Raw genomic sequence first — 17,627 nt, 5'->3', positions numbered from 1 at the left:
TTAAGCATCTTTTTTTATCTCTAAGTGCGAATAATTATCATGTTAATTTAGATTTCATTTTTTTCATCTTTTAAGTGTGCTGGCACTAAAATATTTTTTATGTAAACCCACTGACAATAGTTTAACTCTGTTTGATATGAAGAAACAAAATTAAGATTAAGTGAATTGAAAAATGCCATTTATTTACATTATAAATGACTGTATGAAAAAACACAAAATATCATGCATATAAACATATAATGCAGAATCAGAAAAATTGAACAATTGAAAATATAATCAATTTTGTTTCAATAGATATCAAAGGTGGGGTATAAAAATTCGCAAACACCACAATCGTACATATATTTAGCAAATTAAAACATAAACATAAAAAACTATTCTAAAAGAATATGTATCATACAAAACCAATCAAAGATAACTATGCTGACACGGCAATAATTACAGATGGTGTTGGGGCGGGACGGAGGGCAATTAAAATTACAGCAGAATTTTTGCTTGCGCGTTCACTGACAAGGTTCTGTGAGGGAATGGTGAAAGGCGTGAGAACCCGCGCGCATATCTTAGCATCCGACGGCCGAGAATATAAATCATACCAATTTACAGAAAGATCTTCGAGAATTGCTTTAATCTAACGGATAAGAAATTTTGCGATTAAGAAACTTAATTGCTAGCATGGGTCTGCCGTGTCAGATGTTTTACATAAATTAATTTAAGGATGTAAATTAAATATTTATGTAAACCCACTGACAATAGTTTAACTCTGTTTGATATGAAGAAACAAAATTAAGATTAAGTGAATTGAAAAATGCCATTTATTTACATTATAAATGACTGTATGAAAAAACACAAAATATCATGCATATAAACATATAATGCAGAATCAGAAAAATTGAACAATTGAAAATATAATCAATTTTGTTTCAATAGATATCAAAGGTGGGGTATAAAAATTCGCCACATTATTGTGTTTACATAAACGCAATAAACCCCATCCTTAAACTATTGTCTTCTAATGAATTGTTAATATTAATGCACAAACATAAATACCACACAGTTTCTTCAAAGATGGTCAAGATACTCCTTTATAAGTGATAGAAGGATCTCGTTCAAGCTCCATTAACCAGCAGTGTCCATAATACGTTATAATTAAGTTCACGATCCTCTGTCATATTTCATCAAAGTTTCTAACATCACTATTACAGCCAACCGGAATAAACAAACATATTATACATTATATAAACACAACCAGGCGAATAAGTCAGAGGCCCATGTCCCCGTGACTTAATGTCGAAGAAAAATGAACGCAGTTGTACCTCCATTAGGTTAAGTCAGAGGCCCTTGTCCCCATGACTTACGTGTAAGTTCGAAAAATCAAAACAGTCCATCCTTTATTTGTAAGGTTAAGTCAGAGGCCCCTGTCCCCATGACTCAAGTTTGAAAATCAAAACATTCCATGCTATATTTATAAGGTTAAGTCAGAGGCCCATGTCCCCATGACCTAGGTTTAAAATTCAAAACAGTCCATGCTATAAAGGGAAATTAAATATAAATCTGGAAACTTATATTCGCTATGTCCAAAAACCAGCTGATCGTAGTATGTGTTGATATTTAGTGCATAATCAGAGGCCCCTGTCCCCATGATTATACTTACTGCAGAAAATATTTAGATTTTCAAAACAGGTATGCGTATGTATTTCTTGTATGCGTCGGAATGCCATCGTCCCATCTGTTTAATCTTTTCATCTGAAATACCCATTTCGGCCGCTGACGTTGCCGCACCAATTCGAAAACTATGAGTTTTATAGAGTTTAGAATCGAGACCCGACCACTTTAAAGACATTTGTAGAAAGTTTGTAAATTGTTGCCTTTGGATTCCATGACCATCAGGGTAAGAAAAAAGGGGACCCATGACTTGACCCCTTAGTGTAATAAATGACAATAGTGCTTGCACTGGACAGAGCCCTTCATCGGAATTACTAGCCTGTAGAAACAAGGTGGGAATATGTCGGCCGGAACTGTGCTTGAAAGAATCAGGTCTTATTTCTAGGCCTTCTAGTGTGTTTGATTCGTCTCGAACAAGCTTAACATTTTCCAGTAGCAAAACATTACCTCTGTGATGTCGAGATGTGATAGTTATTTCCCCCACTCTTAAGAAGGCATGGAAGGCCAACAAATACATTGATTTTAGCATGCTGCGCTGGTAAAATGAGATACCTAAATGATCAAGCGAGTCAACTAAATTTCTTAGAATAGACGGTGTTATAGGCAGCCTCGTATCCCCGGTACCTGGTTTTAACTTTTCATACCCTTGTAGCATTTTGCGAATTACAAAAAGCTGTGTTACGTCTTGATAGCCCTTTAATTTAAATATATATCCTAGAGCTGATAGATAACTTTTCAAGGTCGACGTCGCCATGTTGGATTGAAAACAAAAGGCTACAAAAAGTGCGACATGTTGAGATGATGGTGGTAAGATGGGGACGTTTGGATATTGGTTGAACATGAAGGACTTATAACATGTAAAAGCTCTATCGTATGATGACCTAGAAGCTTTAGAAAGTGAACTCTGCAAAATGAAGTCTGCTAGGTTCTTTAAAGGTTGAGCATTGTTGGAGATATTGGTGTCGGCATTGGATTCATAGATGGGAACCCCTCCTTGAATTCTTGTACCTGTAAGCGAGAAAGTTTATCTGCAGCAACGTTAAGTACACCAGGGACATGACTTGCCTTAAATAAAATGTTAAACTGCATTGTCTTGACGACAAAACGCCGCATTAATTTCATAATAGTTGGATCAGTAGAAGTTTGTTTGTTAATAATGTACACTACAGCTATGTTATCAGAATAAAAATTAACACAGGAATTTTGCAGGACGGGGCCCCACAAATCTAAGGCCAGTACAATAGGAAAAAGTTCCCTGACTGTAATGTGTAGCTGGCGCCACTTTTCAGGCCATTTCCCAAAAAACCAGTTCGTTTGAAAAGTACCCCCAAAACCAAGGTCACTTGCATCTGTATAGAGGGATAATATTCCAGAAGTAATCCATTTATCTTCTAAAATTAAGGATCTGCCATTAAAATGGTTAATGAAAATTGACCAGGCCTCAAGGTCAGCCCTAGCTTCCTTATTCAAGTACTTCTTAAAGTGCGGTAATCTTAAACCTTTGGTGAGATCTATCAGTCGTCTGAGAAATGTGCGGCCAGGTAATACAACAGAACATGCAAAGTTTAACAAGCCAATAAGAGACTGTAAGTCGCGTAGTGAAGCTTTTTTCTTCCTTTTGAAACTATTTAGTGTTTCTTGCAATTTGAGAAGCTTGTCATCTGGCAATCTTAATTCCATTTTTTCTGAATCAAATTCTAAACCTAAAAATGTAATTGTTGTTGTGGGATATACTGTTTTCTCAGATTTAATGGGAACTCCTATATCTTTGCACAGGTTCAAAAAGTTTTCCAGCGAATTTAAACACTGATTTGTGTTGGCTGGACCAATGAAAAGAAAATCATCTAAAACATGTACACAGGAAGCATTGTAATGATAGTCCATAACCCAGTGAAGTGATGAGCTAAATTTCTCAAAGAGATTACAGGAATAACTAAGACCCATGGGTAGAGTTTTATCAAAAAAATAATAACTTCCTATCGTGAAGCCTAGTAATTCGTGATCTGAAGGATGAACAGGAATGATTTTAAATGCATTCTCAATATCAGTCTTCGAAAATAAAGCCCCCTTGCCATACTTTTTAAGAATTTTAACCGCGTCGTCAATTGTCTGATACTTGATGGAACAGAATTCTTGAGATATTCCGTCATTAATTGACTGACCTTCTGGGTATGACAAATGATGGATAACCCGGAATTCGCCAGGTTGCTTTTTGGGCACTAAGCCTAAGGGCGAACTTTGAAAGTTAGTAAATGGTGGTTCTTGAAACGGACCAGCAGCTCGACCAGAGGCTAATTCTTTGTTTATTTTTTCTTGAAGAATGTCTAAATGTTGCTTAGCGGATTTTAAATTGTCGCTAAGTCTGCGATGTCTTTTACCCTGAAAAGGTATTTTAAATCCTTCTCTAAAACCTAAGACCAGAAACTCCCTATCAGGTATATCGTAATTTAATAGCCATACATGTAACCTATCAGGGTTAACTGGGGTAACAATTTCAAAATTTTTATTTTGTTGATTTGGATGTGGACTTTGTAAATTCTGTCGGACCATGATTACTGCTAACTCTTTGTCTTCCTTTAGCATTTGCGCTTGATTTGAGGGACGTGGGACAGACCTTTCTACTGTGCTCTCCCTCGCAGAGCTGACAAGAATGGGAAAATTTACATTCCTTTCTGTTGCAAATTCCCTGCTCGGAGTTGTTGAATTGAAACAGAATGACTTTGTGTAACCCCCTTTTCCCTTGATATTTGTGAAGGGACGAAAAGTAGTTTTCTGATATGTTGATTTAAACTTTGCTTGTAAACCGGCAGCTAAGGCCTCCTGATACAATTCAATGTTAACGCGATCCCATTGAAGCTCCCCAGGAGAAATTTCTCTCCATTGTCTAAAAGTTTTATCGTAATTGATTGCTGCCGAAGCAGTTGACTGATCAGCCAGCTTTTGGACAATATTGGCATATTTCATTAATTTTGATACCTCGTTTACATGTTTTTCACAAAAAATGCTGACGAAAATATGAAAGGCTGCCAACCACTGTTGGACGGATTCAATTTTGCATGGATTGTTTTCCTTAACAAAAGTCAAACCTTCATCTTTTTCTTCTACAGAGAATTTTACGTTTTTTTTACTTGGCTTGAGTAATGACCCAAACTCTACAAATTCATTTGCCCAAATTTTTGCTTTTGTTTTTGCGTCAATCCCGAGTGATAAGGGTTTAGAAATACTGTCTGATGTATGTATTAGCGAAAAACTGTTACCATCGCTAGCCTGGGAAAGCGGCTCCGTGGACGTGCTTGGTAATTCCTGAGGCACCTCTGGAGCTTTAACTGTGTGCTCCTCGCTCTTATCATTCATTGCCGAAAGGACCGCTTGAGTGATTTTTGGCAGGGCTAATTGTATAGCGTTGTTCACCTGCTCGGCAATGTCAACAGAGGCTGATGTTGTCTGCTTTCGACGTTTTGCCGGGCCTGAAGTCTCAGAGGATGGTGTGTTCCCGGTTGTAGTGCTCTTTGGTCTTTTCTTTTTGGGTGGCATATTTTGGCCTACAAAACGAGACACCTGTCTTAAGAATGAAGACACTCATAGTTCAATACCTTATCTGCCTATATACATGTTGAATTGACTTTGCATATTAACATGAAAAAATTTTAAGTATTAAAATGCCCTTGATCGCCAAATTAAGCTTCTAATGGAAATAATTTTCCCAAGCCTTATGGTGCCATAGACAACCAAGGACACCCAAATACTTAAGAGTGCAAAAGTTTCAATACCAGTCAATTCACTGAGGCCAACCATAAGCTATAATGACAGATCACAAGGAAAATAATCAAGAAATAGCCAAAGCGCCAGATCATTTACACTTGAGCATAATTCTCAGGTGTACCATACATCAGCGTGTAGCGACACTTCACACATATAAGCTGCTAGCCATAACATAAAAGCAACTGCTCAGCTGTACATATTACAGCTCATAGCGACATATCGCAAACATCAAGATGCCATGTGCATCAAAATGAGCAGAAGCCGTTTCTACTGTGACATATCACAGTGCATATATAGTGACAGATCACTAAAACGATGCCATGTGCATCAAATGACTAGCAGCTATCGTAAAATGTTCTACACTCTATACACCATAATATTTTTTGGTATGACATCGATATTCAAAATTCAAGTACATGTATCTTGAATGCATAATTACTACAAAAATTAAAATTAAAATAAAACTTATCTCATAACATGAATATGGTGAAGGTAACATGCCATCACTTTTGGATAGCCTTCAAGGAGTGCAATATTGCCCCACGTAGATTCCTATAGTATATCATCATCCCATGTTCTTCGTTAAAGTGAACGCCATCACAAAATATCGGAAATTTAGAGTGTTTAATATTTTTAAGCTTCCAATATTGCACACTCGTTTTCTGTACCAGCAGACATTTCAATTCTCTGTTGAATTTGATCACAAGTTCATTATACGATGTTGTGTCTAAAAGTCGAGTCCTAAAACGAGGCATTAGCTGACAAATTTTCACATGTGCAATATTGTAGCGTGATGCGAAAGTTTCTGCGATGCATAAGAGGCGCAGGCTTAATTCCCTCACAAACGATTCATCTGCTGTTCCATTGTCAACATCATTTCCTCCTATATGTAAAATGAGTACACCTGGACGTAGATCAGCGATTTTCCTTTCTAACATATTTATATGAGCGGAACATGATAATTTCCCACCACTTATTCCAAAATAATTAATCGCCGTTGCGGATAAATTGAAGTTAGCATATTCACAATGTTCTCGGATATACGATTGTAATCTTTTACATGAGAAGATCCCGCAATCAGAATAGATACCATTGTTTTGAAATATATGCTTTCACCAAAAAGCTAGTTCTGTTCCACATTAAAAAAATTCAAGAACATAGGGATCCAACATGCCGAGGAAAATAAACATCAAAAATTAAAATCCATACCTTTCTATCCCAATTGAATAGATATGAAGAGATCAACAATTAAAATTACAGCAGAATTTTTGCTTGCGCGTTCACTGACAAGGTTCTGTGAGGGAATGGTGAAAGGCGTGAGAACCCGCGCGCATATCTTAGCATCCGACGGCCGAGAATATAAATCATACCAATTTACAGAAAGATCTTCGAGAATTGCTTTAATCTAACGGATAAGAAATTTTGCGATTAAGAAACTTAATTGCTAGCATGGGTCTGCCGTGTCAGATGTTTTACATAAATTAATTTAAGGATGTAAATTAAATATTTATTACTGCCATATATATGCTTTGTGAATTTTTTAGTGAACATGGACTTAACTCTTCATGTAAATTTTAGTTAATAATTGTATAGGATTTTCATAAATGTAATTTGTGGGTGATGCTGCGCTTTAATAAAGAAAACATATTTATATCTCTTTTTATTATGTTTGTGAATTGTTCGAGAGATGGAGGTATACATGTACATTAACCTTAAAGGCAAAAGCTGTAAAGAATATATTGCTATTGCGCGTATTTGTATATAGTTTTGGATCAATGTTGTTCATATATGTTTGCGAAAGGACTACATTCCTTAAATTCTAAAGATCACATAGTTACCAAACCATCCCCATCCATTGACATTGATGGTGAAAAATTGATTGTTTTTTGCCAGAATTATATATGCAGACTTTAAGCACAGATGATACAAACTTTTGTCAAAAGATATGAAATTAACAACCAAAAAGTTGAAACGTCAAGGAGAGACATATACAGGCGCTTCAGCCTTGCTTTTCCTATGAAAGCGGAGTTAAGTAATGAGAGAAATGAAAATCTTTTTTTTTTTTTTTTTTTTTTTTAGAAATTCCGCGGGTACAAAATATAATGATTTTAAAATGAAGTAAATTGATTTTTGTTGAATCGAATGGAATGAAACTTCACACATCAACAAAACAAATATTTTTACATATTATATTGTGACGTAAAAAATTACATATTTATTACAATATTGCTTATTTTACATTTCTAGTGAGTAATATAACGAAGATTGACATCGTTCACAAACTTTCCGAACAACCCTCTCAGATTGATTCTATATATTTTTTTTAGTAACTCTTTAAATTGAATGCATTTTATTCTTTGAAAGAGGTTGGATAAACTATTGGCAATAAGGCAAAAAAGCTTTACGATTTACAGACCTTTACTGTACTTGCTCAGAGAGTATCAGATACAACTCTTCAAATGTTAGCAAAATAGTATTGAAAACAGATTTGCTGGGTCGAACAGTGTCAGTGGCAGCCTCCCTTTTTCAAGCACTTGGATATAATTTATAAAATTCATATTTTAAACTCATTACTCAGTATCAACAAAACCACGTAACAGTTGTCATGGGTGATTTATTGTACAAGTAAAGCTAAAGCAAATAAGTAATAAATATAGTCAATCAAAGTCCAACTGGTTACATCCCGTTGGCCAATTAAAGTAATTAAATATCTCGTACATGTACGTGTAGGGTTTTAAATATATCCAAAACATGTACAAAGGTGTTAAATCTAGGATAAAAATTAATGGAATGTCCACAGAATTTTTTAGCTGTAATGTTGGAGTGAGGCAGGGAGAAAATCTTTCACCATTCCTATTTTCAATGTATATTAATGACCTTGAAGATTTTTTATTGAATGAGAATATTATAGGCTTGCAAAGTATTTCAAGATCTATTGAGCATGAATTATTGATGTATTTTAAATTGTTGGTTCTTTTCTTTTTTACGCGGATGATACTGTTATTATGGCTGAATCAGCCGACAAATTACAACATGCAACTAATGTATTCCAAAAATATTGTTTACAATGGAAGTTAAAAGTGAATGTGGAAAAGACGAAGATTCTTGTATTTTCAAAGGGTCCTATGTTAAAAAGAAAATTTATTACGATCATTTAGTTATTGAAAATGTTAGAGAATTTAAATATTTAGGCGTTGTTTTTTCACGCTCAGGTTCCTTCTGTAAAACAAAAAAAAAAAAAAAAAACATTTATATGATCAAGCACAAAAAGCGATGTATGGCATTATAAGAAAAATTAGGCAATTTAGTTACCAGTTGACTGTCAATTTGATCTTTTTGATAGAGTTGTAGTACCGGTCTTACTATATGGTTCTGAAATATGGGGCTATGAAGATCTTGATATTATTGAACGTTTGCATCTGAAGTTTTTAAAGTATTATTTAATTTGAAAAGTTCCACGCCATCATACATGGTCTATGATGAAACAGGTCGCTTTCCTTTGTATATCTCGGTGTATTGTAGAATGATTTCTTATTGGGCAAAGCTTTTTTCCGGCCCACCAAATAAAATTGTAAATGTTTTATACAAGCATATGTTTAAACAGTATTGTGATGGAAACTTAACAAACCCATGGTTAGATTGTATACAGAAAATATGTAATATGTGTGGTTTATCAAATGTATGGTACGAACAGGCTGTCAATATGAATTGTAAATGGACTCATGCCACTGTGGAACAAATGTTACAAGATCAATTTATCCAAAAGTGGTCTAGTGACGTAAATAACTCTTCAAAAGGACAGATCTACAAAATATTTAAACAAAACTTTGGATTCGAACGTTATGTTGATAAGTTATCTCCTAAATTTAGAAAGATATTCATAAAATTTCGTACTGCAAATCATAATTTACCGATAGAAAATGGAAGATGGCATTGTATACACTGTGTGATAGAATATGTAAACTTTGTAACAGTACTCAAACTGCTGAGGAATTTCATTATCTATTAGAATGTAAAACCTTAGCTAATATTAGAAAAAATTACCTGGGTTATTATTATTCACACAGACCAAATGTTATCAAATTTATGGAACTAATGTCAAACAAAAGCGAGAAAGCGAGAAAATGTTGAAACAGTTATGCATGTTTATTTTAAAAATTTACGATGCTGTCTCTCCTCCTTGATATATTTTTCTTCTCATTTTATCGAACTCTTTCCTCCTTTATTTAAATGTTACCTTTTTGTTATGTAGAAATTATGTACCTCTGACCAGTTTGTATATATTTTGTATATATGTTATTTGAACCCCATGTACCAATCTTGGTTTGGGTGAATAAAATGAACTTGAACTTGAACTTGTCTTTCAGACAAAATGGATATCAATTTTACTTATTGTTAACCCTCCGTTTGTCAGTCCTGTACACGTACTTAATTAATAGATATATCTTTTTGTAAAAGTAGAGGGGCCAAGTATGAAAAAATAACACATTGACACTTTGTCAGAATGGATGAATTGTATCAGATGAATGTTGAAAGCTCGCAGTTCGCGATAGGGAGGCAAATTGCAGTTGATTCGATACGTAAGAACATGCTTTATAAATTAACATGTTCTAAACGAAACAAGCTATTGACAAACAAGTTAATGAAAAAAGAATGTCAACAATCTCGTTTGAAATCTTTTTACATGATTTATGATCGATATGATGACCTTTGCAGGAAATACACCTTAAGGAGAAATGTCACGCTTAATTTAAAAATGACTCGTTTTATTTACATATATAATTGCTACTAGTATTTAAAAAAAAAAATCATATGTCTATCCAACTGTTCTACATTTTATTCGACATGCATATTAATATGTATTCATTTACTTACAGCAAATATTTAACCACGAAGCAACATTTTGCAAATAAAACATGTCTTTCCTTTTTATTGAAAAAATAATGCAAAAAAAAAATATATTATAAAATAATTAAGAATTAATACCAGTCTTTAAATATTGAAACCATAGTGAGAAAGGGATATCTAAAAGATCTTTAAAATGAAACTTCTGCTGTGGAATTCCTCCTTAACATATAGTCAAATGCTGACAGACCTTTTTACATGAGCTGTTAGGGCATTATTTACATTCTGAGTATCCACGGAATTTTCCCAATCATGATAAAGAGCACACTGCAAGTGTGACCTGTCGGCAGGGAGATGGTCTTCCTCCATGGCACCTGATTTCTGATGCTGTCAGAGGTTTCTGTTTCCCCGTTGCCGATCTGTATCGTTTAAATGGACTTTGAGGATGAATACTGTTCGCATTCTCCAAGATTCATTGTAAATCATTTAATCCTCTGTAAGTCTGTAGACTAAATCTTTCTATACATTTTAAAATTCTCTAAAAACTCTGCTGATTCTTTTCATTTTTTTTTCATTTGCACTACTGTAGAACTTACAATTGACTGATTATTTTTTTTTTATTATTTTCCCGTACGTATTATACGAGTGCCTATTTATTCACTCAGTAACGTTATGCCAAATAACCAAATAGTAAACTACTTCTCCAAGCTTGAAAAGTTGTACTGTACAAAAGAATATGTGCATGAACCTCAACATTCCCTCATTTGTGTATATTTTTGTTCGGGGGAGGATATTTTATTTTGCAAGTATGCATTAAAATGCTAAAATTGTTAGTTTTCCACACGTGCAAAGTTGTTTGTTTGCTGTTTTTTTTGGCGTCGTTTTGTTTGTTTGTTTGATTGTTTGATTGTTGTTCCTTTGTTTTGTTTTTTTATTTTTTGTATATTCAATACTAATAAGTATCCTGATCAATGGTTTCTTAGAATAATTAATGAGACTAATACCAACGAATTCAGCTGCCGATTAGGAATAAGTAGAACTAGTTCTAATTGTAACGGGGACCGTTACAGATGTTCCCCAAACGCTCCCCAACTCCCTTTTTGTGCAAATTTTCTTTAAAACTTTTTTAAATATGCTTAGTATCGCAGGATTTCATTTTAAAAGCTACAATGATATCAACTTTTTGTCATTTAACGCATTGCACGCAAACGCACGTGCATGCACATGCAAGGTGATCATGTCATGTTGTCTAAACCATTAACATATCTTTATATTCCAGAAAGCAATAAAAAGTCATAAAAACAAATATTTTACCGTTTTTCAAACGTATTGTTCATTTGACGCATTGTGTGTGCGCTTGTGCATGCAAGCACGTCCTTGCATTCAATTTTAACAGCAGTACAGTGTATCATGTAGGAATCCATTGTACCTATTCATATTCTAAACTTCATCCTGCTTTGTTGAGAAACAAGAAAGATATAAGCATGTAAAGTTTCAGCCAATCAGATTGCAGCACAGGTGGATTTACGTGCTTTCATGAAAATTCTTATATATCGTGCTGTTAGATCTATCATAATGATGTGACTAAGTTCAAAATTTCAAAGGATTATGACGTAAAACAAGAAAGATATTGAGACTTTAGTTTCAGCCAATCAGAGCGAAGCGCACGTCCATGCGCGTAAGATCCTGCAATTTTGACCATGTCATCTTATCTATACTACTAATATACTCATGCATTGTGAGTTTCAAAAAATTCGATCAAGAAATAAAAAAGTTACGGCTTCATCCATTATATTGGTAATTTCAAATGTTGCACATGCGCGCTCTTGCCAGCACACGCACATGTACGTGCTTTCATGATAATTCTTATATATCATGCTGTAGATCTTCATAATGTGTGTCGAAGTTCAAAATTTCAAAGGATTATGACGTAAAACAAGAAAGATATTGAGACTAGTTTCAGCCAATCAGAGCGAAGCGCACGTGCATGTGCGTGAGATCTTGCTATTTTGACCATGTCATCACATCTATACTACTATTATATACTTATATTATGAGTATCAAAGCATATAATCAAAAAATGGAAAAGTTACGGCTATATCTATTATTTTGGTCATTTCACATGTTGCACATGCGCGCTCTTGCAAGCACGTGCGCGCAAAATGACCTTCGTTCCGCAAATCTACATAACATGCCTACTGACCCTAAAAAGGTTTCACCTTAGTCGGACGTGTAGTTTACAAGATCACTCGCGGAAAAGATTTTCCCAGGAAGAAGAAAAATAATAATAACTAGATGAGATCTCGTTGCGAGCAACGAGTAGGTCTTCCGTTAAATTTCTCGATAAGATGAGATATGATTTTGACTGAGATATTCGTTAAAAGAGAATGACATTAAGTTTTCCTTCAATAATTTTAAAGTTTCTGTTTTTATCACGATATTCTGAACATCTTTTGTTTAATATGGCGTTTAAAAATACTCCCTCTTTTCAAAACGTAAAGCATAAAAAATATATCATTTTGGCCCTTTGCAACCACTTATTACGTAAGATATGATCAAAATTTTATAATATATTGTTGCAAATCGTTAAGATAAAAATATTTGCTTCTCATAATGGATACTTATCAAAAAATATTTATCATGAAAGAGTTGAAGATGAAAGACTTTTGACCCCTCTAAGCCCCTAATTTTAGGAGTCAGTCCCATATTTTCTCGATATCAAATGAAAGGTCTTGTGATTTCAAAGACTTTTTGTTCAACACCTATCCAGAAATTTCTTTTCCTAGTGGAGATATGCTTCATATACATATTTAGGGGTCACCCTTACAAGTCCTTAATTGGACCGTTTTACAAAAATTAAAAGTATGCATATTGTTTAAAACATTTTTCTGACAATCTTTTGTTCAATATTGCTTATCAAAATATCCCCCCTTTTCGAGATATAAAATGTCAAAGATTTGACATTCTGACCCCTTGTGACCCCCAATTACGTAACATATGATCAAAATTGTATTATATAGAGTTGCAAATCGTTAAGATAAATACTTTTGCTTCAGTAATATATAACAAAATGTTGATAATTAGAGAGTTATAGATAAAAGACTTTTGGCCCCTCTGAGCCCCTATTTTGAGGGGTCAGCCCCATTTTATGGATATCAAATGAAAGGTCTTGTGATTTTGAAGATTTTTTTGTTCAACACTTATTCAGAGATTTCTATGCGTTGTGGAGATATGCTAAATGGAAATATTTAGGGGCCACTCCTACAAGTCCTTAATGGGGCCGTTTTACAAAAATTCGAACTATGCATATTGTTTAGAACATTATTCTGACCATCTTTTGTTCAATATTGCTTATCAAAATATCCCCCCTTTTCGAGATATAAAGCGTCTAAGATTTGACATTCTGGCCCCTTGTGTCCCCTAATTACGTAACATATTATCAAAATTGTATCATATATTGTTGCAAATCGTTAAGATAAATACTTTTGCCTCAGTAATGTATAACAGAATATTGATCATTAGAGAGTTATAGATAAAAGACTTTTGGCCCATCTGAGCCCCTAATTTGAGGGGTCAGCCCCATTTTATGGATATCAAATGAAAGGTCTTGTGATTTGGAAGTTTTTTTGTTCAACACTTATTCAGAGATTTCTATGCGTTGTGGAGATATGCTAAATAGAAATATTTAGGGGCCACTCCTACAAGTCCTTAATGGGGCCGTTTTACAAAAATTCGAACTATGCATATTGTTTAGAACATTATTCTGACCATCTTTTGTTCAATATTGCTTATCAAAATATTCCCCCTTTTCGAGATATAAAGCGTCTAAGATTTGACATTCTGGCCCCTTGTGACCCCTTATTACGTAAAATATGATCAAAATTGTATCATATATTGTTGCAAATTGTTAAGATAAATACTTTTGCTTCAGTAATGTATAACAACATATTGATCATTAGAGAGTTATAGATAAAAGACTTTTGACCCCTCTGAGCCCCTAATTTGAGGGGTCAGCCCTATTTTTTGACAACAAATGAAAGGTCTTGTAATGTTGCACATTTTTCCTTCAATATGCTTTAACAAATTATGAACAGGTGTGAAGATATGAAACAAAATGTGTCAAATTTTGTGAGATATTTCTGAGACATTTTTTCGGGCCCTACCGAGCTCAGGCGCCTTTTGCGCTAGAAAGATTTGGAGACCCAATTACAACTCACCAAACCTTCCTCTATTTTCACTGAAAATCTTACGTCGATATCTTAAGTCGTTTCGGAGGAGTTTCCAGGACAAGCTGACCCTCTGAAAATCAGAAAATCGTCCATATCTCACGACCGGAAGTGAGATAATCAAAAAGCAAAAAAACCTATCAAGATCAATTGAATATCTTTCAGATCTGAAAGTTTGGTATAAATCGGACGAGCCATCTCTGAGAAATCGCTTGCACAAAATCGGTTGGAAGAAAAACAATAATAATAATAGGGAAAAAGAAACCGAAGAATAACAAGAAGGTCTTCCGTTGGAGACGGAAGACCTTAACTAGAGCAAAGCTCGTTGCAAAGCAACGAGTAGGTCTTCCGTCCTGTTTTGACCGGAAGTGACGTCAACAAAAGAAAGCAATGAGCTAAATCGTCTCCAGTGACTTTATAATTTCGATTATGCATAAGAACCTTCAAAACTCAGCTATTTTAGGCTACTTCCGGTTTGACCGGAAGTGTTGTCGACGGACGGAAAATTAGGTTTTAAGCTTCCAGTGACATTTTCTACCCCAAAACTCGTCAAGAACGGAAGAAATACGCAATTTCCTACGACTTCCGGTTTCACCGGAAGTATCGTCGACGGGCGCATTTTGACGACTTTAGTAGATTTATCTTGACATTTTGAACAACTTTGCTTCTTTGATGTATTACAAATTCTCAATACTTTTTGAGATATAAAGGAAAAACTTTCGGTCCCTCTAGACCCTTAATTTTAGGGGCGAGCCCTTTTTTCGAGATATCATTTGAAAGATCTTAAGATTTAACACTTCTTTTGTTCTACATGTTTAAACAAAATATTTCGAGGTAAAAAGTTATCGTAGAAAAGGTGTTAAAAATTTTGAAATTCTTAATAGGACTATTTTCGGGCCATCGCGAGCGTCGGCACTTCGTACTTCCGGTAGTTGTGATATACAAAAGGCACTTCTCCAAAGGTTGATCTAGCATCCCTGAAAATTTAACACTTCTATCTTTAATGGTTTTTGAGAACATTGCCGGACAAAGTGACCCTCTAAAAATGACAAAATCGCAGAAATCTCCGAACCGGAAGTGAGGTCATCAAAACAAAAAAATATATGCCTAGATTTTTTGATGTTCTATCAGTCCTGAAAGTTTCATGAAAATCGATCGAGCCGTTTTCGAGAACTAGCGTGCACAAAATATGTAAGAAAAAAAATAATAAAAACTGTGGAAAAGAAACCTAAGACTAACAGAAAGGTCTTCCGCTGAAGACGGAAGACCTTAACTAGATGCGATCTCGTTGCAAGCAACGAGTAGGTCTTCCGTCCGAATTTTCGATAAGATGAGATATGACTTTGACTATGATCTTTGATAAAACATCATGGAACCATGCCTTTTCTCTTTTGATTAAATCCTTTTGATTTAGATAATATCATCAATGCGTACTTAATTTGCACATTAATTCTTTTCTTTTTTCTACTTTGAGAAACAACCACAACCAATTAAAGAAGACTTGTAAGGAGACCTTGGATTATGAATGTAGTTTGACACAGAATTGCAACGAACCTACGACGTGACAATCCAAGTATCCCTACACATTTCATTGCTCCTTATGTTACTTTCGTTCAAGCAAACGCTCGGCTGCCTCTGTTAACCGCTATTGCGAAATGTCGGAATTGACAGAGACCGCCGCCATTTTGGTCCCGCTTCAGATTTTTGAATGTTAATATCTCGAGTTTGAATTTATAAATTTACAAACGAATTATATATTCAGCCTAATAAGAAATGTTTCTATCAACTATACTAATATAATTTGAAAATATTGAAAAACAAAAAAGTTAAAGACGAGAGACTTTTGGCTCCTCTCTGCCCCTAATTTGAAGGACTAACCCCGTTTATTTGATATCAAATGAAAGGTCTTACTATATTGCACATTTTTTATTATATATGTCTTAACAAAATATTAACAGGTAAAAAGATATAAAAGAAAACGTGTCAATTTTTGCGAGATGAGTATGAGGCTATTTTTCGAGCCCAGGCGAGCGTCGATGCCTTCTTACCTGGAAAGCTCTATATGCAAAATGTCACATCTACTATCCTTCCTCTACCTTCACTGAAAATCTCAAGTCGATATCTTAAGTCGTTTAGGAGAAGATCTCAGGACAAGCTGACCCTCTAAAAATCAGTAAATCGTCCATATCTCACGACCGGAAGTGACGACGTACTTACGAAAAATTTCTGACAAGTTTCAGATAAATATCTATCAGATCTGAAAATTTGGTGAGAATCGGTCTAGCCGTTTCTGAGAAATCGCGTGCACAAAATCGGTAAGAAAAAAATAATAATAATAGGGAAAAAGAAACCGAACGAAAACAATAAGGTCTTCCGTTGGAGACGGAAGACCTTAATGATAACTAGTTCTAATTGTAACGGTGACCGTTACAGATGTTCCCCAAACGCTCCCCAAGTCCCTTTTTGTGCCTAATTCCTGTAAGACATTTTTTAAAGTATGAACAGTATCGAAGGAATTCATCAAAGAATTATAAAAGCTACAATGATATCAACTATATGAAATTATTTTAACGCATTGTACGCGCGCGCAAGTGCATGCACATGCAAGATGATCATGGCATGTTGTCTAAACCATTAACTTATCTATATATCGTGAGAATAAAAAAAAATCTTTAAATTATACATGCTACTGTTTTTCAAATATATTGGTCATTTTGCGTTTTTGCAACGCGCACGTGCATGCAGCCATGTTCATGCATTCAATTTTGGTAGTACCATAATGTAGAAAATCATTATACCTATATACATTCTAAATTTCATTCCGTTTTATTGAAAACTAAGAAAGTTAGAGGCATTTAAAGTTCTAGCCAATCAGATTGCAGCACACGTGTATGCGCATATTTTCATGAAAATTCTTATATATCATGCTGTAGATCTTCGTAATGTATGACGATATTCAAAATTTTAAAGGATTATGACAAAAAACAAGAAAGATATTATGACTTTAGTTTCAGCCAATCAGAGCGTGCATGCGCGTGAGATCTTGCTATTTTGACCATGTCATCTTATCTATACTAATAATGTATTCTTTCATTAAGTGTTTCAAAAAATTCCATAAAAAAATAGAAAAGT

The 17,627-nt window shown here is 34.5% G+C and overlaps 1 protein-coding gene across 1 annotated transcript; it reads right to left on the bottom strand.

The window, feature by feature from the left end:
• Window positions 1-156: 156 nt before the first annotated feature.
• On the bottom strand, window positions 157-5,328 carry LOC134248091 (uncharacterized). Its single transcript, XM_062730517.1, has 2 exons — window positions 4,920-5,328; window positions 157-2,670 (listed from the first exon to the last, which is right to left on the bottom strand). Exons 1-2 carry the CDS (start codon window positions 5,194-5,196, stop codon window positions 1,664-1,666), a joined length of 1,284 nt encoding a protein of 427 aa, XP_062586501.1. The 5' UTR covers window positions 5,197-5,328; the 3' UTR covers window positions 157-1,663.
• Between the last annotated feature and the right edge of the window lie 12,299 nt (window positions 5,329-17,627).

This window comes from Saccostrea cucullata, unplaced genomic scaffold, assembly GCF_032062105.1.
Source record: "Saccostrea cucullata isolate Sc308-1 unplaced genomic scaffold, CSIRO_AGI_Scuc_v1 ctg1855, whole genome shotgun sequence".
Taxonomy (NCBI): Eukaryota; Metazoa; Mollusca; class Bivalvia; order Ostreida; family Ostreidae; genus Saccostrea; species Saccostrea cuccullata.
The sequence above is the reverse complement of the archived record's forward strand: the minus strand, read 5'-3'. Positions and strand labels throughout refer to the sequence as shown.

Bases quoted from the DNA above. Each gene is read 5' to 3' on its own strand.
- LOC134248091 (XM_062730517.1), bottom strand. From the start codon at position 5,196: ATGCCACCCAAAAAGAAAAGACCAAAGAGCACTACAACCGGGAACACA. The intron at 2,671-4,919 runs GTAACAGTTTTT...TCTCGCTTACAG, and splicing joins GCTTTCCCAGGCTAGCGATG to GTACAAGAATTCAAGGAGGG.